The 25632-nt window shown below is 45.8% G+C and overlaps 1 protein-coding gene across 1 annotated transcript in view; it reads left to right on the plus strand.

Annotated features, from left to right (window-relative positions):
* FAT2 (FAT atypical cadherin 2) overlaps nt 1-25632 on the plus strand; it is a 56930-nt gene that overhangs the window by 17445 nt on the left and 13853 nt on the right. Inside the window, exons 4-17 of the mRNA XM_065849347.2 lie at nt 4397-4458; nt 5422-5733; nt 6223-6433; nt 8729-8868; nt 10648-10923; nt 11382-11592; nt 12573-16625; nt 18820-19016; nt 19648-19801; nt 20571-20804; nt 21583-21972; nt 23247-23461; nt 24053-24190; nt 24844-24987. Coding sequence (XP_065705419.1) covers nt 4397-4458; nt 5422-5733; nt 6223-6433; nt 8729-8868; nt 10648-10923; nt 11382-11592; nt 12573-16625; nt 18820-19016; nt 19648-19801; nt 20571-20804; nt 21583-21972; nt 23247-23461; nt 24053-24190; nt 24844-24987 — 6737 coding nt within the window. The remainder of the gene's footprint in view (nt 1-4396; nt 4459-5421; nt 5734-6222; nt 6434-8728; nt 8869-10647; nt 10924-11381; nt 11593-12572; nt 16626-18819; nt 19017-19647; nt 19802-20570; nt 20805-21582; nt 21973-23246; nt 23462-24052; nt 24191-24843; nt 24988-25632) is intronic.

Below are 25632 nucleotides of genomic sequence, written 5' to 3' on the forward strand. Positions count from 1 at the left end.
ACTGGCTAATGAGACACCTCACCTTTAAGCCAACCCTTTAATTCCCATCTTAGACAAAAATTGCTCTCTCAGCTCTGAGTCACCGCCTATCCATTTCTCTCTACAGTCAGGTAATTTGCATGTGAAGAGTGAGAAGTTTGTCAGTCCTGTAAGAAACCCATGAGCTGATCTTATCTCTTGGACAGTTGCTGGAGGTCCCTTATTTAAGCCCTGAGCTTGGAGGTTACTTAAGGACAGGCTTCCAAACTTGATGAGGATTCAGTTGTCCATTCTTTTACTAGCATATCACTTAAAAAACCAAATAATTACCTGCAAGCATTGGCATAAGCTGAGCAGTTTATAACCTCATGTTTACAGTATCTAAAGAGAAGTCATCTGCTACTATTGCCAGTAAGATATCACAGTTCATCTAAATTTCAGAGTTGTAGGAAGCTTGTCTGAAACCCTGTGATATTCTCCTTTGCAGACAAGGGCATGCTAGTTTTTGTTAAGCAGAATTAGAACATAATCTTTGGCCTCAGTCTGGAGATGCAGCATTGGAAGGTGAACTGCTGGTCTTTCATGAGGCCTTGAAAGGCAGAAGGAACGGCTGTAACAGCTTTCCCTTGAAAGGGCTTGGCACCTCCAGCATCCCTGAACTACCACAGAAGGGCTCTAAGCTCTTCCAGCTCTCAGTTCCCTAAAAAGGGTGGAGAAAAAGTGAGGGAAAATAAATGAAAGGCTAATGAGAAGAGGGAATAAAACTGCACAGTGAGATGAAAGCTTTCTGCCATTGGTGATGGAATCTCTCCAGCCCAGCCTGGCAGCTGGTGCAGAGCAGTGTTTGTGGCAGACAGAGAGATAGATGGATACACAGAGAGATGGAGAGATAATAGAGTTTGAGGTATTCTTTCGCTGGAAACTTTTTCAGCTTGTTATGTGTAGGGTTTGCAGTCCCTGATGTGAAGTGAGTTCCAGTCCGGACAGGACCAGGAGGAATTGGGAAGCTGTGGCAGGAAGAGTCAGGATGAAGCCATTCATCCTGCCGAAAGGCTTTTTGGAGAATCCTTTTACCTTGGACTATTCATCTCCAGCTCTTATCTAGTGCTTGTTCTTCTGGAACTTCTCCAGCTGTGGCAGTGTCCACGGGCTTCCCCAGGATGCCTGTGGTTCCCTGCATATGTCTACATGGAAAGACAGACAGACACAGCCTACTCTTTTGATCTGAGGGATGGCTGCACTGCTGCTCCGCGAGACAATGTGCCACCAGCTCGAGCTGAGCATGGAGTGGTGCACAGAAGAGTCAGAACAAGAGGGGAGGTGGTAGGAGGAGAAAGAAAAAACAAACAGAAAGTGCAAGGGAAGCGACAGTGGGACAACAGAAAGAGGACTCAGAAGAACAACCTCTTCTCAGGCTCTTTTGAAAGCCCCAGTGCCTGCAAACCTGATTCTGGCTATTTTAACTATCTTAGATTTTCCTCCCTGCAGCAAGGGCAGGGGGCCAGCAACCTCCACCCCAGCCCTGCTCTTGCCAGCAGAAGTTATTATTATTTTTTGTTCCCTGACAACAATGCACTGTTAATTTTGCAGCTCCTGTTCCAACACGACTAGCTTTCCTCTCTCCCCTTTCCAGGCAGCAAGCGGGAGAATTACAGACAATCCTTTCCCATTGTTGTGTGTAGATAGGCTGCAAGAGCAGAGCTTATGCCCTTCTGTGTGCAAATAACAGAAAGGATCGTTTCTTGACTAATTGGTCAAGTGCAATCAGGACCATTGAAAGTTTTGTTCAGTCTCCATAGGACTCAGCAGAAACTCTTCACTCACACGAATAAAAGACACCCACTCGATTGCAAGTCCTGTAGGATGGGCTGGTTGGTGTTTTCCCGAGAGTCAGGGACTGCACTGATAACTCACACACATTCACATGCACACACAAAACATTCTCATTAGAATCGAAACGCACGCTTCCCGGGTCCTTGTAGAGGGTCGCAGAAAGAACCAAGGAACTGTCTCCCTAGGCCACGAAAGCTGACGGCAGTTCCCCTCGGCATTAAATCCAGCTGGCTTCTCTCAAACACCACGTACAACTCCCGTCTCCTTGTCTCTGGGTTCTCAGCCGCCGTGTGAACACTGCTGGCAGTTTGTGCATCTTGGCAGCCACACAGCACCACGGCTCCGTACGGGAATTAGAGTGATTAACTGTTAACCACAAGAGCTTTCTGATCTCAAGGCAGAGTGGTAACTGGTTCTGGAGAGGGGATCCAGGAGCCACAATTGAGCACAGGGTAAGGGACAGAGGGAGTTTGCCTGGGGTCAGGAGGACAAGCCAACCCATTGACTTATGACTCAACAGATATGAAGATAAACCTAAAAATGCCATCCATTAATAAGCCCAGCTAGGATACAGTACAGATCTGAGAGTGAGAGTAGAGTCAGCTCTTACTGCCCAGGAGATCTGAGCTTCTTCACTGGCACAAACATTCAAGATAACCATTAAGTTCTAGTTCATCTGCCTTCACCACAATCCTTCTTCTCCAGCTCTAGAAAGCTCATCTATGATCCTGTTTTCCTTAATTTTTATCATTAGGTCATGAAAGAATTTCAGGGTGTGGCCAGGCGAATCTAAATAACCACTTTAGAGTGATTTGAGTTACCTTCCATCAGCTGGCATGCAGCAACCAAGGGCAAACAAGGTATTACTCTGTTGCAACTGAATTTTGCAATCCGATAGACTAGAAACATCCCCAGTGTGCACACAGGTATTGGGTGGCTCCATTGTCTATAGCTACTTATTGTCCTATGGGCTGGTTAGGCCAAAATTATGAGCCATTCCCTGAGGTAGCTGGAGTTTTAGGATTTGAGGCTTCTTCACTGATATGTCAAAAGGAAGATTAGGGAGAAAAAAAAAATATCCATGATATATATCCAAACAGAGTCTTTCGAATTATCTTGTCATAATACATGGAGTGATGATTTATGATTGTAAAGGCATCAAATAAATGTTTAGTGCAGAGGCCGGTGCCAAATACGAATAATCCCAGATAAGAAGTAGAAACAGTGAACAATAGTCTTGTTCCAAGCAGCTGCTCCTCACTCCCCCCTCCAACTCCCTGGTGTTTCCTGCAGCCGTTTCAAATTTTCTCCTGCCTATCATGCTTAGGCAGCAATACACAGAAGTATGATACAACTGAAAACAATACTATTAATTAAAACGTTTTGGCTTAGGACGAGAAATGAGAGTTGAGATGGGTTCATGCAACTCTGATTCTCACGTCTTTTGGGATGCACAAGTGCACGTGCTCACGCCACTGCAAATACACCCTGCCTCCCACGCTAAGCATTTCCCAGAGCAGCATGAGCCTATATTGCTGCTTGTAGTGGCCAGGAAAATTCACCGTCCCTTTTGTTTGTACGAGAAAGCAGGACTTGTCTTCATAAGGGATAAACACCATGATAACAGCAAACACCGGGAGCGGGAGATAGGGGAACTAACACAAACACTCACAGGTGTCAGACTCGATGACTGTCAGAAAATCATGCATTATATATACAGTTTCTGTCATCTGTAAAGCATTTGTGAAAATAGTCTAGAGCTGCTTTTCTCCAAAGGTGAATAATCAAGGCACTTGATAAGGACTGTTATCAAACCAGATGTGGAAACACGAGCCTCAACTCTGTCCTTTCCACATCTACTCATTTTAGTCATTGACAAGCCCAAACCAGGCAATTACGATGACTTTGTTTAAACTCTAGCTTATTATAGCCACAATCCTCCCTCCTGCATCCAGTCTATGCCCTGTGGCTAAACTAGTGTGTATTTTTTAGAAATCTCTCAAATCTTGCAATTGCTATTGGATTCAACCTGTCTCTAAGCAAGGTTTAAATAATATACCAACACTATTATCGACTATACCTCATTTTTAGCCTGAATGCATTTATTCCAGTGGTAGAACAGAGCATATTTCCCAAGACAGAAGATAAAGCTTTCGTCAGAACACTGTAAATTACAAAAAACAAGGCTCAACAGAGGGAAAATAGGAGTTGAGATTTGTAAAGAGGCCAAACTTGTGCCAGCACATGCAGAACGTTACTTAGAGGTATAAGAAAAGTTTTGTTTTCATGGTCCTGCAACCTTTCTCACCAAAAGCCTCACCACGTGGCTTGGACAACCCTCAGCTGGGGTCGGGATCTGGTAGGTGTCCCCCCTCCTCTCAGTCTCTGTAATCAGAGCAGTATCCGCACAGGGATTCAGGAGTGCCACTTGCCCTCTGGGGGTATCCGTTGTTCTCCTCTGATCACAAAGGGAACCTGAAACAGGATGGGTGGCCAGGCTGGTGTGGGACACATAGAGATCTGACCGGCTCTGGTTTTCCTTGGATGCTGACTCTTGGAGCTTAAAGGGTTTCTTTCTTGGCAGGTCTGATTTCTACAACTTCACGGCAGCTGGATCGAGAATACAAGGCTGAACATATCCTAGAGGTGGGTAATGATGATTGTAATTAGCTTTATTTACGTACAAGTGTATTAAGTCCTCAAAAAGCTTTCCTTGCAAGTTGGAGCACAGAGAAAGAATCTCATCCCATCAGCTCCAAACTGCTGGGAAACTTAATTAAATGGTGTGCGTTGCCCTAAGAGACAGCTGCAGCAGTACTGCGGGGTTTATTATTTCCTTACTGAAGACTGGAGCAAAAGGTCTGTTCTGGAAGCTGTGGGAATGTGGGCAGAGAATTGTCCTCTAGCAGAAGAGATAGTAAGTTATGGAGGAAAGAGCAAGCGAGAGAAATCCACCCGCATTTATCTCAGTGTATCAGACATTGCTGTGTAGCTTTGTGTTCCCTGCCCTCATCCCTAGCTGCTCTGAGTGATGCCTATTGACATTAGAGCAGGAGTTGTTACATTTATAAAGTCCTAAAATTACATTCTGCCCTTCGAAGGCAACCACGAGACTGATGTGGCCCCCAGTGAAAATGAGTTTGACACCCCTGCATTAAAGGGATCTTAAGGTGTTGCAGTCTATCACGGTGATTGAGGATAACACATTTATTTCTGTAATGCGACATGCTGGGAGTGTGCATGGGCACAGTCAAGTGAGGACAGGTGATAACTTGCTAAGCCGTTGCAATACAAATGTTTTCAGTTGTGTGACTCCTGATGACCTACAGCCTGACCTGGCAGCAGGATCTGACCCATTGCCCTGAGCAGCTGCAAGCAGAGCCCTGCAGATGTGTCTCCCCATGCACGCACAAGCCTTGTGTGGTGCCAACCACAGCCAGCAGATTTTACCCTGCAGAAAGGAGCAATGTCTCTGAAGATGTTGAACTACAAGTGCAGATCCAAGTGAACACCCTAGTTTAGTCATTGCCCATCAGGATGAAGGTTGGTTGCTCATGTTCTGGGTCATAACAAGCAGCTCTGTCACCTGCTCCCTTTGCTTGCTGGCAGGTGGCTGTTTCTGACAACGGAGAGCCAGCCCTGAAATCCACCAGCAGAGTGGTGATACAAGTCCTGGATGCCAACGACAGTCCTCCCACTTTCCCCCACAAGCTCTTCATGGTGCAGCTCCCTGAGAGAGACGCCTCGGAGACACCACTGCCCGTCTACAGGCTGATCGCCTCGGATCGTGACCAGGGCCAGAACAGCCATATCACCTACACCATCGAGGAGGAGGAAGAAGGGATATTCACCATCAACCCCACAACTGGCATGGTGTTCTCCAGGAAGGCTTTTCCTGCTTCCGAATACAACATACTCACGGTGAGAGGAGAGGGAAACAGAGTCAATGGGAAGAGATGGGTAGAGAGGGAAAGAGAAGAAAGGGTGCAGCAACAGAAAAGAGATGATAAAAATGCAGCAGCAGGAGAACTTGTATGAGACAGACTTAGGTTACACGGAGAGAAATTGGGAAGCAGTGATGGGAAATGCAGAAGGTACAAAGCTATTAAAAATGGAGGATAAGTATAAAATAAACTGTCCAACCCACTCTCTGAGACAAACATGGTAATCCACAATCCCATATGGATGTGGACATGAACAGTCTTTGGGTTTCATGGTCAAGAGAAACTTGAGTTGCACGGCTGTACCTCGGCTGCAGGCAGAGCACAGGCTACTGGGCCAAGATTTGTTTTGTGGGATTTTGGGTGCACCTGGACATGAAACTCCTGGTGGGTGAGAGAAGCAGCTTCCCATGGGGCTCCCATGGGCTAAAACAGCCTTCTCCCTGACTGCACATGCATTTCCCGGCAGGTCAAGGCAACAGACGGCGGCAGCCCACCACTTTCTTCCCATGTGCGGCTTCACATCAGCTGGGTCACCCGTCCCAGCCCTTCCTCGGAGCCACTAGCTTTCGATGAACCCCATTTTAACTTTGCCGTGATGGAAACGGATCCCGTAAACCATATGGTGGGAGTGATCAGCATCGAAATGGGTCCCAGCCAAGTGTGGTTTAATATCACAGGTGAGACACAGAAATTAAAGCAGGGCAGCAGTGTCTGGGAGCACTTGCTCCAGCTCCCTTGGCCTTCAGCACTCACATGCCTGAGCTAATGAAGTTGTTTGCTTTAGGTGTAGGTGAGCTACAGGGAAAGCTTTCTCACAGACACCAAAAGGCTTGAACAACCATACACAAAGCTGCCCGTCCAAGGGCTCCTGTGCCAAGTGCAATTATCTAACACACTTTCTTAATGACACTCTGGGATTTGCCAGTGTTTGAGGTGTTCTCCAATGTCACATGAAAGGCAGGGCATGCCAGTCCCGGCTCCTCCTGGGAATCCAGTGACACTGTTGGCTATGGTAAAACAGCCTGTGAGGATGCAGGTGTTTGGCTGGGTCTCACAGACACCCCCTGTCTCTCCCTCCCTGCCGAGCCCACAGCCCCGAGAGGGAAGGATTCCCCAAAGAGCTGGTCTGACCTGACTGGTGGGGCTCTCCCTTCCACCGCACAGCATCCCAGGGATGACTGAGACATGAAACGTGAAGAAGCTCTAGGGCCTCCTCTGAGACATGCAATGCCAGGGCAGAGGGGACGTGGGCTGTCACCCCAGGGGACTTGTCAGGCAATGCGTGTGCAGAACTGGTCCAACAAACAAGGGCCAGTTGTGCTCATGTAATTTGATGTTTTGAAATGGTGCCCCAATCTGCCTTTCCCTGACATTGCCTGCAGGGTTTGCCCTCGTCAGACAAAGCCTTAATTGGGTGAGTGAATAGTTTTTGCCTTACTACGTTAGGGCAGGGATAATGGTGTATAAATACAATTAACCAACAAGAGATACAATGCTATAAGGAACAGACTGTATCAGTGCATGGCTTATCTGGCATTACTAGTATCCGCTTGGGTTTGCAGAATTAACGGTATATTCCTCTGAATGTTATCCCATTGTTTCCCTGCTGAGTGCTTATCTGTATGCTTGGCCTTATCTTTGCCAGTTCCTAGTGCACCAAGTGCTACTCAGGGTTCTCTTGGTTTCTATACTGATGGAAGAGGACAGGATTTACTTTTCCCTACTAGCAAAGTAAAGCATCACAGTAGCTGGCAGCCAAGCAGGTGATACAGAGATCCAGGAGCCTTCAGCACCTCATTCAAAATCTTGCTTTTCCCAGTCCACAAAGGCTCTATCACTAGGCTTGATGATGTCTGAAAAAACTCTGACAAAGCAGCATCTTTCTTCATCTCCTTCCTTTCTTTCCTCTATCCCTTTGGCACTGTGCAAAGGGAGCCCTTCTCTCTTTTATTAGGGAAAGGCATCCATGGGTGTCTCTTTTCCTCTCTCTGCTTCTTTCCATCTACTTCCCAGCAGGAAAGTGCTCATGGAAGGAAGTAGTCCAGATGGCTGGCAACCACTGCATTTCTCCCGCAAGGGAAGATGTGTAATTTAACCACCAACTAAGATTTTCCCAGCTGGTAAGAGAATCAAACAGATCCAAGAGCATCCAGTAGCTGCGAAGCAAAGAAGATGAGACCTGGGACAAATCGCAGAAAACTCCTTCTGCATCTCAGAACAGTAGAGCAGTGTTTCACCTGCAATAGTGACCTAACAGGCCAGCAGCAAGTGAGGCACGAGAAAGGAGCTGCCACGCCAGGGCTGAACAGCCATGGCATAAGGAATGGCCTTCTGCTGTGGAGCCGCTCAGGCCTGCGGTTCCCTGCACGACACAGCCATCTGGGTTGGAGGCACCAGGCTCTGCTCACCCTGCAAGCACCGTCTGCCTCCCCAACTGCTCAAGTATTGGGCTTCTTCAAGTAGCTCTCGGCCCCCAGCCGTGGCAATGAAGACCATCGCTGATATGCCCACTGTGTGACCTTGAATAGGAAGCCAACAGGAACATTGTTCAGTCTTGCAGGTCTCTGATCCATGCTAAGTCCATGATGCTGCATAGCTGGAGACCATGTGCAAATAAATCAGTGCTCAAATGTGACTGTTGCAAATCTAGCCAGGACATCATACACATATGTGCATGCTTTCCTCTTAGCTGCTCCTCACCTAGGGCACTGTCCTCAGCCTACCTGTGTCCCAAGAGGTACAGCTAGAATTAAGGTATATTGCCTGGCATGACATGTATCTGTGGCTAGGCATGAGCTCTTTATGTGTTTTGTGTATGGTGTCTGGAGGGGTGATCCTCATCCTTTGGATCTTCAGGCAGCTCCTTGGATCCCTGCCCCTGTGGAGGCTGCCAGCACCTGCAGCTTGCTCCAGACAAAAATCTAACTGTAGCTGACCCCCCATTTCCTTTTCCCATCTCTCCTGTATCCCAGGTGGTGATGATGACATGGATTTTGACATTGAAAAGAGTACAGGCAGCATGGTCATTGCAAGACCCCTCGATGCAAGGAAGAAGTCAAGCTATAACCTGACAGTAGAAGTCACTGATGGGTCCACTACCATCAAAACCCAGGTAATGTTCTTTAATTAATTTAATTTAGTAGAGACCACACCTAGAGTGAGTATATGCCGAAGGGAATCTTTCTTCTGACTCAACTGAGGACTAGATCAAGTGCCAGGCACAAGAATCTCCTTACACCATGATCTTACATTACACAGTGACCCAAGTCTTTCCCAAGTATCAAATTAAGATTTTTAAAATATTGTTGGAAACACAAAATAATAGAAAGCCTGGGCTTTTCCTGTTGATCACAGCCAGGACACAGCTATACCACCAGCCAAGCTGGGGTGGCAGTTCACACTCTCAGACCTCAACTTGCTCTCAGCTATTCAGGCTGAACAACCACATGTCTGGACGGCATGCTAAGACATAAGGGAAATGCATATGCAGTTAGATCAGGCTTAAGTCCATGGTACCATGTCAAGAGGTGCTCCTGAGATTTGCCAGCCTGCAGAAAGCCAGCACAGACGCATCTGCAAGAGGTGAAGCCAGGCCCAGCCCTGTGCTGCTCCAAGCATACGGAGCATTGATAACACATCAGCACTGAGGTCCAGGGGGCTGAGCGGAGCAACAGCAGAAATGCCATGTCCTCTGAGCTACCACATGAAAAGCAAGCACTGGTGAAAAGAGGCACTTTGCTCGCAAGCATGTCCCCGAGCCCCATTTAAAACGGCTGTTGAGATTTGCCCATCTTTACCTACCCTCAGGAGGGGTACTCAGGGCTCCATCTTTCACAAACCATTTTCTCTACACATAAAAAGCAGCCAAAAATCCATCCCTCACTGCACAGGAAGACCTAGAACATGAGTCACCCATCAGTGACGCTTATCGTGGGAAATTCACTGTGGAGGTTTGCGGGGGATGATGAGTGAGGAACACTACCATTCCTGTGAAACGCAACGCTAACAGACAGCTATCTATCTCAAATATCACCAAGTAGTGTTCCAAATAAACAAACAAAGCCCCACCTTGCCTGGTGTGCATTCCCTGACACCTTGCATCTTATCCTTACGTTTATTTTGGCACTCAGTGCCACTAGCAGATGTCAAAAAACCTGCTTGTGCAAAACAGCCATGGCATGTTCAGGTTTGCTAAAGGAAGCAAATTATTACACCTGGTTGGGACTTCCTAAGATTCAGTCAACGCATCAGTAGAGGAGTCAGAATGGGCAGGGGACCAAACAGAAAAACTAGGTGACTTTGCAGGCAGAATTCAGGCAGGCCATTCACACGGGTTTGCTGTTACATGCAGAGGGGAAGATTTGGCTAAAAAGTGTAGACCACAAACTTTGCTTCTGTATACCTTCTCCACACATACGCTGCTCTTGAGATAGACCATCCTCTCCCTCCACTTGTCAAATATCCCCTCCCCATCAGCTTTCTGGTGTGTAATTAATGAGGGCTGGTGTGGAGGCACCAGCCAGCAAAGCTGGCACCACGGCTGAGCGGCCTCTGCTTTTCATGGCAGGCTGTGATGGTTTCCCTGTGTGCCAAGCACTGGCGTGTTCAGTGTGAATGGCTTGCCAGATTGGAGAGATTAAAAAAAAAAAAAAGGGAGAGGAAGCAAACTGAAAGTCACCAAGGAAAGGCACAGCAGAATTTATCGGGAAGAAGGACAAATGTGCTCCCAGTCACCATGGATGGCAAAGCCCCAAAAGCTGGGACTGTGATGGTTACAAGGCTCAGAGCACGGCTACACCCAAGAGGGGTTGGTAGCTGAGATTTTATGTGGCTGCATAAGTCATCTTGGTCCCATGTCTCTGCTGTCCTCACTGTGCTGTCTCTCCTACAGGCATTTATCCACGTGATTGACATCAACCAGCACCGTCCCCAGTTCCTGGAGAGCCATTACGAGGAGAGGATTCCTGAAGATACCCCCTCAGGAAGGGAAATCCTTCGAGTCAGTGCTATAGACAAGGACAAAGGCAAGGGGCTGATCTACACCATCCACAGCAGTGTGGACCCCAAAAGCACAAGACTTTTCCAGCTGGATCCAAGCAGTGGGGTCCTCACAACAGCAGAAGGCTTCAGTTCCCAGCCCATGCCACAACACATCCTAACAGTGATGGTGAGTCCCAGCCAAACCCCACCAAGTCCATCAGCTTCTCTGGGATTTATGGGTCACTGGAGAAATTCAGACTGATTCTAGACTTTGAGGGAAGATTTGTCTAGAACAACAGGGAAGAGGAAAGCGGGGTGTTAATCCTTACTATATAACCATCCTGGATAAATCTAGGCAGCACCTTGCTTTCTTCCAACCATGTGCTGAGCCCATCAACTGCTAATTTCTTCGAAGGGACACTGGATTCTTGTACAAGAAAGCACAGTGGATAGTTGTTAATGTGTGGTTTCAAATTCAAGGCTGAGTTTTGGCACTGAAACTTAGAGGCTTGTTCCCATCCAAAGGGTTGGTACCCCTGAAACACGCCACTCCCTATGAGCCCTGATGAGATACTTGCAAGCCTGGTGCAGGTAAGGCTGCCTGCTCCCTGATATGACCATACCTACTCCTCCTCTGTCCTTCAGGTACGAGACCAGGAGGTTCCCATCAAGAGGAACTTTGTTCGAGTCATCATCCATGTGGATAACTGCAACCTTCACCCTCCACAGTTCAGCAGCATCCATTATGAAGCAGAAGTGCTGGACTCAGCAGTGGTGGGCACAGAGATTATGCAAGTCAGAGCCCTTGATCAGGACCAAGGAGCCAATGCCGAAATCCACTACTCCCTTCAGGCAGGTGAGAGCCATTTAACAAGATGGTTTAGGCCATGAACATGCCTGCATTTCCATGCTCTAGCTAGTGGCCAGACAGTTGACCAGATTTCCCTAGTTGTTGCAAAGAACATAGCTAAAATGTGATTTTTTTTCCTGTCCCAAGAAAATATAGAGCAAGCAGGTTATGGAAATTTTCGTTTTGTAGAAAAGGCACCCATCATTAGGAAGACAGTTCAATGCTGACTCACTAGTCTAAGAAAAAATGTGACTGGATGAGTTAGAAAAACTTAAAATCTTCTCTTCCTGTTCATGGGAACTGAGGGAGAGATCCTTGCCCAGTTCTTAGGCAAGAGTACTCCCACTCCCTTAGCAGTCATCATCGCTTCCACGAGTTCTACCAATAAACATATCCTTGAAGGAAGGTGAGCAACCTCTCAGCTTTAGCTGATGGTCTTTTTGGGTCGTACGAGCTCAGTGGGCAAGTATTTTATTATTCACTCTCAAGGTTAAAACTTAAATATTTATGGCTGTTCCATATGGTCTATTTAGCAGGTAAATTCTCTACAGGAGACAAGCCATTCTTTGCTCCATCTTTCCCACTGCAATTTAGATCAAGGACTGAGGAATTTAATTGCTCTTGAAGTATTGGTAATTATGAGCATGACAGAGCTTGAAGTATCTAGTATAGTCTGTGCTACCACGTTCAGCACAAGAGGCAAAAGTTTCAAGCATATGCTCTGCCACTACTAAATAGGCTCAAATTAAAGGGTATTTGTCTCTAATATAAATTTTGATTGATTTAAAAGTTAGCTTATAGATTTCAATGGGTTCATTGTTCTTAGAATGAAAATTATTTAGAAATTAATGAAGGTTGTTGTCTCCCAGTGAAAGAAACAGATGTTGATTACATCTGAAATCAGGAGCATCTATGGAAAAGATACTCAGAAAACCAAGACCTATAAGATGTCTACATTCTTCATTTGGTCATTTCTCTTCCTGCAGGTAATGGGGAAGGTTTCTTCAGCATCGACCTGTATTCTGGAATTATTACAGTTGCCCAGAAACTGGACCCATCCAGGCAGGAGCGGTTTACTCTTATTGTGAAGGCAGAAGATCAGGGGTTTCCCCAGCTTAAAGATTCTGCTACAATACATGTCCGCATTAGACCCTCTGATCGAACCCCTCCAAAATTTCCAGAGGCCGAATATATCACAGAAATCAGTGAATCCATTGCTGTTGGCTCTCCTCTGATCCAGGTTTCAGCCACAAGCTTGTCACCGGTCAGCTATGAAATAAAAGATGGAAATGGAGATGGGGTGTTCTCCATGAACTATCAGTCAGGTCTTATTTCCACTCAGAAGAGCTTAGATTTTGAGCAGGTGTCTTTTTACCAGTTGAAAGTCCGTGGCACCAACATGGCTGGAGCATTTACGGACACAATTGTACTTATCTATGTCATAGATGAGAATGACAATGCACCCATCTTTGTTAAGCCTTCCTTCATTGGCTGGATCATGGAGAATACTCCATCACAAAGCATGGTTCTGGATGAAAGCAATGCTCCCCTTGTGGCCCATGCAACAGATGCTGATCAAGACTCTAATGCTCTGCTGGTTTATGAGATTTTGGAAACAGAGGCACTTAAATATTTTACAGTAGATCCCAGTACAGGGACTCTCACCACTCGTGCTGATATAGACTATGAGCAAACCCCAGTTTTCCACTTTAGTGTACATGCACATGACAGTGGAAGTCCCAGCTTATTTGCATCCAAGCCAGCCAAGGTCACAGTTCATGTTAAAGACGTGAACGATTCACCTCCGGTCTTCTCTAAAGACAATTATGAGCTTTCTGTCTTGCTACCTGCTCACCCAGGGATGGAGCTTTTGTCAGTGCAGGCAAAAGATGCAGATTCAGAGGTCACCTACAGCATCGTGAAAGGGAACTTTGATAATGCTTTCCATATTCATCCAGTCACAGGACTCCTTTCCATTCTCAATGCTACTGGCCTGGGAAGCCATCGTGAACTCACTGTCAGAGCTGGTGATGGCTTATATAAGAGTACTGCTCTGGTTAAGCTAAATTTTACTCAAGCACAAGGTAAAGGCTTAAAATTTGATCAAGACGTGTATACAGCAACTGTGATGGAGAACTCTACAGACGAGAAGACTATCACTGTTCTTGGGGTCAAGGGCTATCAGCTAAATGAACCACTTTTCTATTCGCTTTTGAATGGAAAGGAACGATTCAAAATGATCCAGGCATCTGGAGTGCTCCAGACCAAGGGTGTGAAATTTGACCGTGAAGCACAAGACATGCACGAGGTAGCTGTGGAAGTGAAGGACAACAGGAAACCACCAAGAGTGTCCCAAGCCACAGTCAAAGTTTATGTAGAAGATGTCAATGACAATCCACCGCAGTTTGAGAACGTGCCATATTACACCTCAGTGCAAGACGGCACAGAGCCAGGTGATGTGCTTTTTCAGGTGTCAGCAACAGACAAAGACATAGGGGATAACGGAGCCATTACCTACTCATTTGCAGAGGACTACAAATATTTTTGGATTGACCCATACCTAGGAGACATCTCACTTAAGAAGCCTCTTGATTATCAAGCTTTAAACAAATACAACCTCCGAGTCATTGCTAAGGACAAAGGCGAGCCCCCTCTCCATGCTGAAGAGGAGGTTGTGATCAGTGTGAGGAACAAATCCAACCCCCTGTTCCAAAGTTTGTACTATCGAGTGAAAGTACCAGAAAACATCCCCCTGTACACATCCATCCTTCACATACAGGCTCGCAGCCCTGAAGGCTTGCGCCTCATCTACAACATCGTGGAAGAAGACTCCCTGAAACTTTTCAGCACTGACTTCAAAACTGGTGTCCTCACTGTCACCGGTCAGCTGGACTACGAGCTAGAGACAAAACACACTTTCACCGTTAAAGCCACCGACACAGCACTAGGATCCTTTTCAGAAGCCAGAGTAGAGGTGGAGGTAGAAGACATTAATGACAACCCCCCCATATTTTCTCAGATGATCTACACAGCATCTGTCTCAGAGAGTTTGCCAGCACAGACCCCTGTTGTCCCGGTCTTCGCTTCTGATAAGGATTCAGGCAGAAACAAGGCTGTCTCCTATCAGATCTTGGATGATGGTTCAGATGCTACCAAGTTCTTTGATATTGATGCCAGCACAGGGCAAATAACAACAGCTCAAGCACTTGATTATGAAAAAAATCAACAGTTTCGCATGAAAGTAAGAGCTACAGATCATGGAATGCCTCCGCTTAGCAGTGATGCCCTTGTAATTGTGGATGTGACAGACATCAATGACAACCCCCCTGAGTTCAGCCAGCTTCAGTACGAAGCCAAGGTAAGCGAAATGGCTACGTGTGGGCACATTGTGATAAAAGTCCAGGCCCTGGACCCCGACAGCGGAGACACCACCCGACTGGAATACGTGATACTTTCAGGCAATGACAACAGGCATTTCACTATCAACAGCACTTCTGGAATAATATCCATGTTCAACCGCTGTAAAAAGGATTTGGAGTCATTTTACAATCTCAGAGTTTCCGCTTCAGATGGAGTTTTTAAGAGCACTGTGCCCGTGTATATCAATACCACAAATGCCAACAAATACAGCCCCTCTTTTCGGCAGAACGTGTACGAGGCAGAGCTGGCAGAAAACGCTGAGATAGGTACCAAAGTGATTGAGCTGCTGGCTATTGACCCAGATGGTGGCCCGTATGGCACCATAGACTACACCATCATAAATAAACTCGCCCATGAGAAGTTCTCCATAGACGATAAAGGCCGTATTACCACACTGCAAAAACTGGACAGGGAAAACTCAACAGAGAGAGTCATTGCTATTAAAGTCATGGCCAAGGACGGGGGTGGGAAGGTGGCGTTCTGCACTGTCAAAATAATCCTTACGGATGAGAATGACAACCCACCTCAGTTCAAAGCCTCTGAATACACCCTGTCCATCCAGTCCAATGTAAGCAAAGGCTCACCCGTCATCCAGGTATTGGCTTATGATGCTGATGAAGGTGCAAATGCAGATGTCATTTACTCTGTTGACTCTGTGGAAGATGTGGCAGAAGACCTTGTTGAGATCAACGCTGCCACTGGGGTTGTTAAGGTCAAGGAGAGTCTTGTTGGTTTAGAAAACAGAGCCTTTAACTTCAAGGTGAAAGCTGAAGACAGCAGACCCCCTCACTGGAACTCCCTTGTCCCAGTGAATCTTCAAATTGTCCCCAGGGAGGTGACATTGCCAAGGTTTTCTGAGCCCCTTTATACATTCTCTGCATCAGAGGATCTTCCAGAGGGATCAGAAATAGGGTCAGTCAGAGCTTTTGCAGAAGAACCCATCATATACAGCCTGGTAAAGGGAACCACTGCAGAAAGTAACAAGGACGAGGTGTTTACATTGGACAAACAAACAGGGGCTTTGAAAATCAAAAAGGCTATGGATCATGAGACCACCAAGTGGTACCAGATTGATGTTATGGCTCACTGCTCACATCAGGAGACTGAGCTGGTCTCCCTGGTCTCTGTGAACATCCATGTGCACGATGTCAATGACAACAGACCTATTTTTGAGGCAGATCCCTACAAAGCTTTTGTCATGGAGAATATGCCATCAGGAACCACAGTCATTCAAGTGACAGCTAATGACCAGGACACGGGAAATGACGGACAAGTGACCTACAGTCTAGAAGCAGAATCTGGCAACCTCCGAGGACTTTTCACCATTGATGGGGAAAGTGGATGGATCACCACACTAAAAGAGCTGGATTGTGAAGCTCAGGAGATCTATCGGTTTTATGTGGTGGCCACTGACCATGGCAGAAAAGTCCAGCTTTCTTCCCAAACCCTGGTTGAGGTCACTGTCTCTGATGAAAATGATAATGCTCCACAGTTCACCTCAGACTTCTATAAAGGATCAGTAATTGAGAACGCGGAGCCAGGGCAGGTGGTTGTCACACTGAGCACCATTGATGCAGACATCTCTGAGCAGAACCGGCGGGTCACATGCTACATCACTGGTGAGTGTTTTCTGTCTTAAAATCTTCAGTGAGCAAGAATAGAGTATCGTCACAAAGTGAGGATTAGATACCTGGTCTTGCAGAATACTAACACAGAAATAAGGTTATACTGACAGTCCTATTAGAAGCAGGAGATGAAGCTCGAGCTCTGTCATGAGCTGAACTCCTCAGTCAAATGAGTCTGAGATATCCAAAACTTTTTAGTAACTAGCTGCAGTGGGTGGAATTATCATTATAATGGCTATCCCACCACTGAACTGTCCTATTTATTTGGAAATATATAAATAAGGAAAAGTAAGTAATAGTAGTAGTAGTACTGTAGACAGACTTATCTGTACTTTCTTAACAGAGGAATAATTAAGATAGCAATATCTATTGCAAGGACAGAAGCAGAGGTACAGCAGGAATGAAGGCTTTTGTTACATAGATACTGTGATCTGTATTTAAGGTCTTTGATGCAGCTTTTTCTCTTGCAAGCAGTGCAGTCACTTTACACATCACACACATGTGTGTAGCCTGCCTGTATTTTTAATAGCTGTACATATACACATATGATGTGTATAACTTACTGGTATTAAATGTGTTTCCTGTGAAGCCACTCTGACTTAACAAACAAGCAGACCTCATAAAGCTGCAGTTAACCACTCTGCAGACTGGTGAATATTTGAGGCTGTCATGTCAATCTTAGCGAGGATTTTGGCTAACAAGAAATACTGAAGATGACTCTGGCATCTCTGAAACATCAGTTGTGCCAACTAAAACTAACCGCTGCTGTAAAACAACAACAATGCTACACTGGAATGTTTGTTGTGCATCTGCACAAGTAGAAGCTTGATTTTACAGTACTTTTTGACCCCAAAGGGTCTTTCTCAGACCTGGAACAGATACTTCAAATTAAAATGTTTGTTCAAACTCCAACGAGGACCCTTCAGGGTCAAAACATTTAGCCAGATCATGCTGCAGCCTGTTATCTATTATTGTAACCATTCAAAATAGGGGAGGAATGCAGGTACTTTCAATTGGTTTATGGCATGCCGAGGTATTTGCAAACCTTTGGGAGGAAAAATTAAATCCGTATACGCCTTCACATTTCTGCCATCTTTAAGGTAGTAGTAACTTCCAGCTAACTTTAAACCTGAGAGAATGCACATTTATGTTAGTGGTAAATCCCCAATGTTCTATCTACTTTCTACTTACAAGGACAAATCAAACTCTACCTGTAAACATACAAATAGAACTGCAGTATAGTGCTTCAGGAAAAGAAAGGAGGCGAACACAGAGCCCAGGTTCCTGTTGTTCATGTGCACATGGATTTCAAATACACAGAAACTAAATATGAGCATAGACTGGAGCCTCCCAGTATCAGAAGAAGGGTCAGCAGAGGTCTCATTGTGCCTCTAGATTTACAACCTCATCACAACAGAGCAAATGAAAGCAGAAAGAGGGTGAATTTAATTTACACAGCTGTGAGAGGCCCTTCAGAATCTAACATAAGCCCTACAGCCAGCTGAGTTGTTGCCTCCCTTTACCAAACATGCTCCTTCCTTCTGCCCAACGGCACAGGGTCCGCAGAGGACACCAGCTCCTCGCCAGAAGGATTCTCCAGGGGCAGCATCCACCCCATGAGTGGCATGAATCTGGTGCACCAGAGAGCCTGCCTCATCCGGATTTGCCTGTGTCTCATCATTTAGTTCTGAAAGAATTTAAAAGTAGCCCCAGAAAGCACAGCTATGTATTAAACACTTCTACAGGTTAAAAGGAAATACAGCACATGGCACTGTAACTATAAGATCCAACCAATGTCTGCAGGGTATTTGCAACTCTCAGATCCCTTTAGGAACATGCACCAAGAAAGACTGACACGCTTTAGGAAGGTGAGACAATGTGGTTTTGAGGCAATGAATATGCACATCTGCAGAATGTTACCGAGACATTTTTGCCATCAGTTGTTTCCTCCTCTCAGTGCAACATGCAGGCAATGAACTAGAGGAACAGGCAGGGTATTTCTGTGAGACAGACCAAATGCTCCTCACCTGCCTGACATGACACCAATGCCCTCTCTGTGTCACCACCACAAGTCCATCAGCTCTCTTAAAGGACAAGCAGCGGACATATCTATATCCCCTTTCCTTATCACTTCTGATTTTCACCACTTGGTAAATGCCTTTTTTCCTTGCCTCCTGCCCTCTTCTAGAAGGAGACGCACTAGGACAGTTCGCAGTTGACCAAATTGAGGGGGAATGGACTATTTCTTCCAAGAAACCTCTGGACAGAGAAGATACAGAGAAATATCTCCTCAAGGTTATGGCCTCTGATGGGAAATTTCAGGCTATCACTGAAGTGGAAATTTTTGTTCTGGATATCAATGACAACAGCCCTGAGTGTGGCCAGGTAAGACATCTGTCTTGGGATACCAGCGGCATGAGAGGAGCATCTGGAAAGGAGAGAACACAATAGTGAGGAAGAAAAAACAGAAAGAGCATGTTAAGAGGGTTTGGCTTGTCATAATTATTCTCACACAATCCTCTTGCTTTGATTATATTTAGCAATTTTAATTAAGCTGCATGTCAAGCAAGAACATTAAGTCTAGCCTCCAAGCATGTTTGCCAGCAGTAAGTGAGCGCCTAAGCATTATGAAGGATAATTTTTGGAGATAAACAATGCCAGGAAGCCTCCTGGGTAGAGGCATGTAAATTACTGAGTTTTATATCCTGCTAAGCTGAGCGATTCCCATCAGGAGGTTGGTTACTGTAGAGAGCTGATCACTGCCATGGATGTTACCCATGGTGAGAAAGAACAGAGGTGGTTACTTCCCAAAGGAGATTCAAAGGCTTGTGTGAAATGAGCTCACTGGTCCCAGTCCACACCCTGGCAGCCGGCAATGGGAGGTGCATCGTGTTTCCCTATAAACCACATGGTTTATCATTCTCTATGAAGCTTCTGCTCATCCATTCCTCCCGATATGGGATGAAGGTATTTTTAAGACAGCTAAGATGTCAGTGACACCTTCTGTCCCTGCCAGATATTCTACACCGGGAGAGTCTCTGAAGACGCTCTGCCGGGTCTTTTCATTTTGAAAATATCAGCAACTGACCCCGACGTTGGCAGCAACGCGCAGATAACGTACAGCCTCCACGGCCCTGGCGCAGAGGAGTTCCGGCTGGGCCCACACACAGGTGAGAGCTGGGCAACGGGATGCTTTTATCCTCTTCCTCACCCACTCCCAAAAAGTGTCAGCTCCCAGTATGGCTCAACACTTGTCTCCTCTTGAGCAAACAAAAGCACTGTTCATTGCAGCTCTCCCAAGGCAGGAGAGAATAGCAAACAGGCAGGTTTATTGCAATACAGTATAGAGGAAAATCAGCTCTACATTTTCCTTCTAGCTTTCTTTACAAATGTTGGCATCAGCATCGTTAAAATGAAGGTTAGACACTATTGTTAAAGACAGGTCTCAAGACGGAGAGATCAGCAAGTATTTGGCTTGAATCAAAGACCCAAGTTCTAAACTCTAAAAAGAATCCTATCAGGTCTTGGGCAGTATAGTTGTCAAAATAGACATGATGATCATTCTAGAGAGCATTTGGGGTTCATTACACTGCAGAAAGCTTAATGCATCAGGGTTTACAAAGGTCTTTAGAAGTATAATACAACTTTATGAGCACTTTTATCCCATGACGACATCCCCTACATGAAGTTCAGCCCAACTTGCAGGACTCCCCATGCCAAGCCCTGCCAGGGCACTGGCTGGCAGCGATCCAAGAATAGCCCCAAGCAATGTGGTGTGGACACATTACTGCTATTAGCTGGATTACAAACAGCATTCAAACCCGCTCTGTTGTCTCCCACGGTTCACCCAGGAAGGCAGCATGATTGAACCTCTCCGAGCACTCCTAAACTGCGGCTGCAGCTGCAGGGGACAAGACCATCTCTTGTTCTTTCCAACAGGGGAACTGACCACATCTGCACCTCTCGACCGCGAACAGAAACCTATGTACCATCTTGTTGCCAAAGCGACAGATGGTGGAGGCCGTTCCTGCCAGGCAGATATAACACTGATTATAGAGGACACGAATGACAACGCACCAAGATTCTTCCCCAGTCACTGTGCCGTGGCTGTTTTTGACAACACCACGACAAAGACACCAATCGCTGTGGTTGCTGCCAGGGACCTTGATGAAGGTGAGTCAGAAGGGGATTTACTTTTTAGTAGAGTTCATCTTTCATTCTGGATAGAAACCTTTGAAACCTAGGAAGGGCTACAGATGATTGAATCTTGGCGAAGATGTGCCTGGATCTCATCGCTGACATGTTCTTGACTAGCAGGCTGACATCAGCATTTTTGTGACCCTGTAGAAAATGCAAAATCTGTAGAAACATGCAAAGATAGACTTTGAGGACACGCTCAGTAACTGTAACCATGATGCACAGCACAAACTGTGATACAGTTTGTCAGGGATCTAAACTGGACAGAAACTTTATCAAGACAGAGACTGAGAATGAGCATAATAAGGAAAAGATGAACTTTATATCTGGATGTAGTAGGTGATACGGATGGAGAGGTCCTTCTGAAGACACAAAGATTCTCAGAAATATAGGTAAGACTCCTAAGAAAGGAGCTTTCAATAAACCTCTCCAGCAGAGACCAAATTTACAACGTAGAGAAGCAAGAATGTATTTATCTGTTTTGGAAGCAGATATGAAGGGATATTATGTTTAAAAACAGGGGAATAAAAAATGGGAAGCACCAGTATACACAGACAGGTGATGCTGATAAATGATAGTGAGCATGGCTAGATATCTGAACCTACATATGGACAGGGATATACTTAGTGTTCCTGCAGCCTCCATTTTCCCTAGGAATTTAAGGTCATTAAGTCCAAATGGATTAAAAAAATAAGGGTTAAACCAGAAGCACTCCTACCCAAGAATTAATGCAGCCTGTCTTTCATCCTTCCAGGTCCCAATGCTGAGGTGGTCTATTCTCTGTCTGACTCTGCCAATGGACACTTTTCAATTGAGGAAACCACAGGGGTGATCCGTCTGGAAAAGCCTCTGAAGGATTCACAGCATTCAGCATTTGAGCTGACAGTTCGTGCTACCGACCGAGGCACCCCGGAGCCTCTCTCTGCTCTTGGCACTGTCACTGTCTCCGTTGTGGATCTAAATGAGTATCTGCCTGTTTTCCTGGCCCCTGAGTATATGGCCATGGTAAAGGAAGATGTAGCTGTGGGTACAGAAGTCCTCAACCTGTCAGCCTTGACAAGGGACAATGCAGAAAACACAGAGATCAAGTATGAAATTGTGAATGGCAACGACCACGGGAAATTTCAGCTCAACTCAAACACGGGTAAGGTGATTTCATGACCAAGTAGGTCCATGTTGACCCAACATCAAAAGCTGTCCTTGTACACATCTTCTCTGGCTGTTCTCCATCTGGCTTGCACTTCTGCTCCCCTCTGTCTTTAGCCAGCACAAGGGTAGGGAACACAGTCTTCTACCCTAAATTTTGCCAGCCAAGTCACTTAAGGAGTGATGAAAATATTACTAAAATTAATGGAAATATTCCCATCCTATTTTTCAGACCTCAGACAGGTGTGTGGGAATGAGGAATACATAGAGGACAGGATGGGGAAAATTTTCTACTTCAAAATGAAGGAGATGATGATTTCATTTTAAAAGCCCATCCTGATCCCACAATGAACTTGCAGCCCAGAATAACTGGGAGCTTTATTGGGTAGCACTGAATGAATGTGGATAATACCAATCTGTTAACCATGAGCAGGTGTTGAGCCAATTTACTAGGCAAATAAAACACTGCTCTGTTTGCAAAGTGATCTGATAAGAGCTGTTATCGGAAGGCCAATGTTAACTCCCTGAAACAAGCCCTTGGATGCGTCATCAATGGCCTTCTGCCTTCGGCTGTAACATCCTCACCCACAACACCTTCCTCAGCTTCTCTGTCCCCAAGACCCTTGTTAATTTTTTCACACCAATATTCTTATTGATTGTATGTCTTAAAATGTGGTATTTTCAGTGATGAACCCAGAAAAGCATTGAAATACACAGGCACATTCTGTCCCTCCTTTCTTTCTTTTGCTTTCACTTTGTCTTCCGTTCATGTTCACCGCTCGTTTTTTTGAGATTAACGGCCTCCTCCTTCTTTCTGTGTTGCATCCCAAGCCTCACAAATCACAGCATCTTGCCACACACCTTTTTCTCCTGTACAGCTCTGCATCAACATGTCACACCTTTTCATCCTGTCTGTGGCTCAGTTCAGTGATGCTCTAGTACTGCCTTGGTCACAGCTTTCAACAGCACAGTTAGACCCTCGTTCTATTTTGTCCCAGATCTCCTCCAATCAAGATTCCTAGAGACCTTCCAGAATTGAAGTTTATTTCACTTCTTCAAACATTTGATACCGAAATGATGCAGGTTACAACAGAATCAGTTAAATTTTAGCTTGTTTTATGTGATTCCATGACCTACAGTATGCAATTTAACCAGAGAATGTCAAAGTGACAGTTTGGCAATTATTTCATTATATCTCCAGAATTCCAAGAAACCTCACATGCGATTCATTCAAAGTATCCTCTCTCCTTTTCTATCCATCTGCCGATGTAGGTGCCCTATACATAAATGGCAGCTTGGACTTTGAAGCAAGTCACGAGTATTACTTATCCATCGAGGGCACAAGGAAGGGCTCAGCTTCCCTCAGTGATGTGACCATGGTGGTGATCAACATAACCGACATCAATGACCATGCACCAGAGTTCATCCAAGATCCTTACTTTGCTGACATCCGGGAGGATGCTGCAGTTGGGGAAATCATCCTCACGGTATGATTATGAACCAGGCCAGCCATCTTTACCTATTCTTTTAATTGTCCTGTGCATTATTTACTCTTCTTTTGCACTTTACTTTTCCTTGGACACAGACACCTCACTGGGTTTGTGACATTCAACATCTAAGGTTTAAGTATGACTTCAAAGAAGGATGATTGCCAGAATTCCTGACACTCCATAGACAGGAGAACACTTTGTTTTATAACACATCCTTAAGTAAAAGCTTGAGATAGCTAAAGGGGGCTCAGGAGTTTTGAGGATCTCTCAAGAGCTAAAATGCCTGCAGAAGGCAAATACCCTTGTGACCTGGTGAAGGCAGAGCCCAAGGTATTTCCATGTGGAAGTTACTGCCCAGCCTGTTACCATCACAGGGGTGGTACCATCAGGAAAGGGACAAGGAGAAAGTCACGGTTGTAGCATGCAGCGAAAAAATTAATGAATGACACTTATGCAAACCACCTTCCTCCTCCTCATTTGAGGCAAGCTCAAACCAATACCCTTAAATGACAAGGAGGTCCTTCCACGTTCCTCCATAGCAAGGCCTTTTTGGGTCAGGCATCCTAGCTTTTTTTTGTCTCCTAACAGGTGTCAGCTGATGACTTGGATGGAGCAATGAACAATCAGATCACTTATTCAATCGTGGAAGGAAACCCGCTGGGACATTTCGCCATTCAACCCAAAAGTGGCCAAATCAGCATCGCCAAGCACCTGGACAGGGAGGAGGTGAGTACCAGAAAATGGGAACAGGAAGGTTACAACAGGTGTGCCCCAAAAGACTGAGGGAGCACAGTATATTCAACTACCTCAAGTTTTCTGAATGATCTATGCCTAATACTGTAAGCAGAAGGGAAGTCTTTCATTCACTCATTTTCTAGACTTGTAGACACTGCTGGAGAAAGGCTGGGCTTTAGGGGAGGCAACACAGCCTTCAGCGCTCACAGCTCCAGGCTGTGGTCTGCTTTGAGTTGGCTGGATGGGAGTCAGCCCCAAACTGGAAACCAACATGGCTGGTTTCTGCTTCTCTGCATCAGAGCACTATAGAAAACAGGTACGGAGAAGAGAGAGAAAAGTCATCTAGACAATCATTCATTAAACAGTAGCAGCTCAAACCACTGTTGACAGACGTTTGCCCAACTTAAGTCTCATCCACCCTTGGTAAGATGTTTCCCTTCTCTGCAACTATTGTGAGGTTGATTTTCTTTAGCAATGTGCTTTCTGATTTATGGATGGAGAGCCTTAGCCAAGGGCAAAGTTAATGTTATGGTGCAATGCATGGCCTCAATAATTTCAACAGGCTGCAACAGGGTAAAACAACAATATAAAAAAGCCACCATTACTCCATTTCTCCAAGTAATCACACGCTACAAATCTTCCAGATCCCCAGTTATTCCTTGACAGTTCGAGCCACAGACAACGGCCACCCTGCTCAGTTCAGTGACGCCGCCTTGCATATCCATGTGTCTGATGTCAATGACAACCCTCCTCGGTTCTTCCAGCTCAACTACAGCGTGGTAGTGCAGGTAAGCCAGGAGGTGGTTTGTAGTACCCTAACACAGTCTGGGAGAAAAGTACTCATGCAAGGGCTGCTGTGGGAGCAGAGGGGTGAGCCAGTGATGAAACATGCTGTTGCTTTTTGTTCACTGCCACAAAGAACCGGTAGCACTGCAGGGACAGAGAATCTGCCAAGAGAAGTCATTTTCTCTTTCCAATGGATTCAGGCACCTCTTGTCCTTTCAGTACAGAGAGTGCAGAGCTTTTCACACTTTCCAAGCCTGACCTGCAACCCCTTTCTCCTTTGCAATCATTCATGTCTACACCACAACATAAAGAGTAGATGCAAGCACACGGTCAAGCATCGTCATGCCTGCTGGATGCAGCCCAGTTGTCGCTTGGACCCAAAACACCTATATGTACTCAGAAAGAAACAGACAAAACATGCTTTCACCTGCTTGTGCTGGCATGATTCAAGAGGAAAGCAAGAGCATCAGCTCAACTGTCTATGCTTTGCTGCCACAAAAGTAACACCATGAAAGGGAGTCCCGTGCAACCACTGGGTCTCTGCCATTGCTGGCAAGAGTCTCTGTCTGATGCACATGGGGTGTGGGACTTGCTTCCCTGTTCCTGATCCAGCAGCTCCAGGGGCATTGTGGGTTCCCCTGGGCCTT

This window comes from Patagioenas fasciata, chromosome 14, assembly GCF_037038585.1.
Source record: "Patagioenas fasciata isolate bPatFas1 chromosome 14, bPatFas1.hap1, whole genome shotgun sequence".
Classification (NCBI taxonomy): domain Eukaryota; kingdom Metazoa; phylum Chordata; class Aves; order Columbiformes; family Columbidae; genus Patagioenas; species Patagioenas fasciata.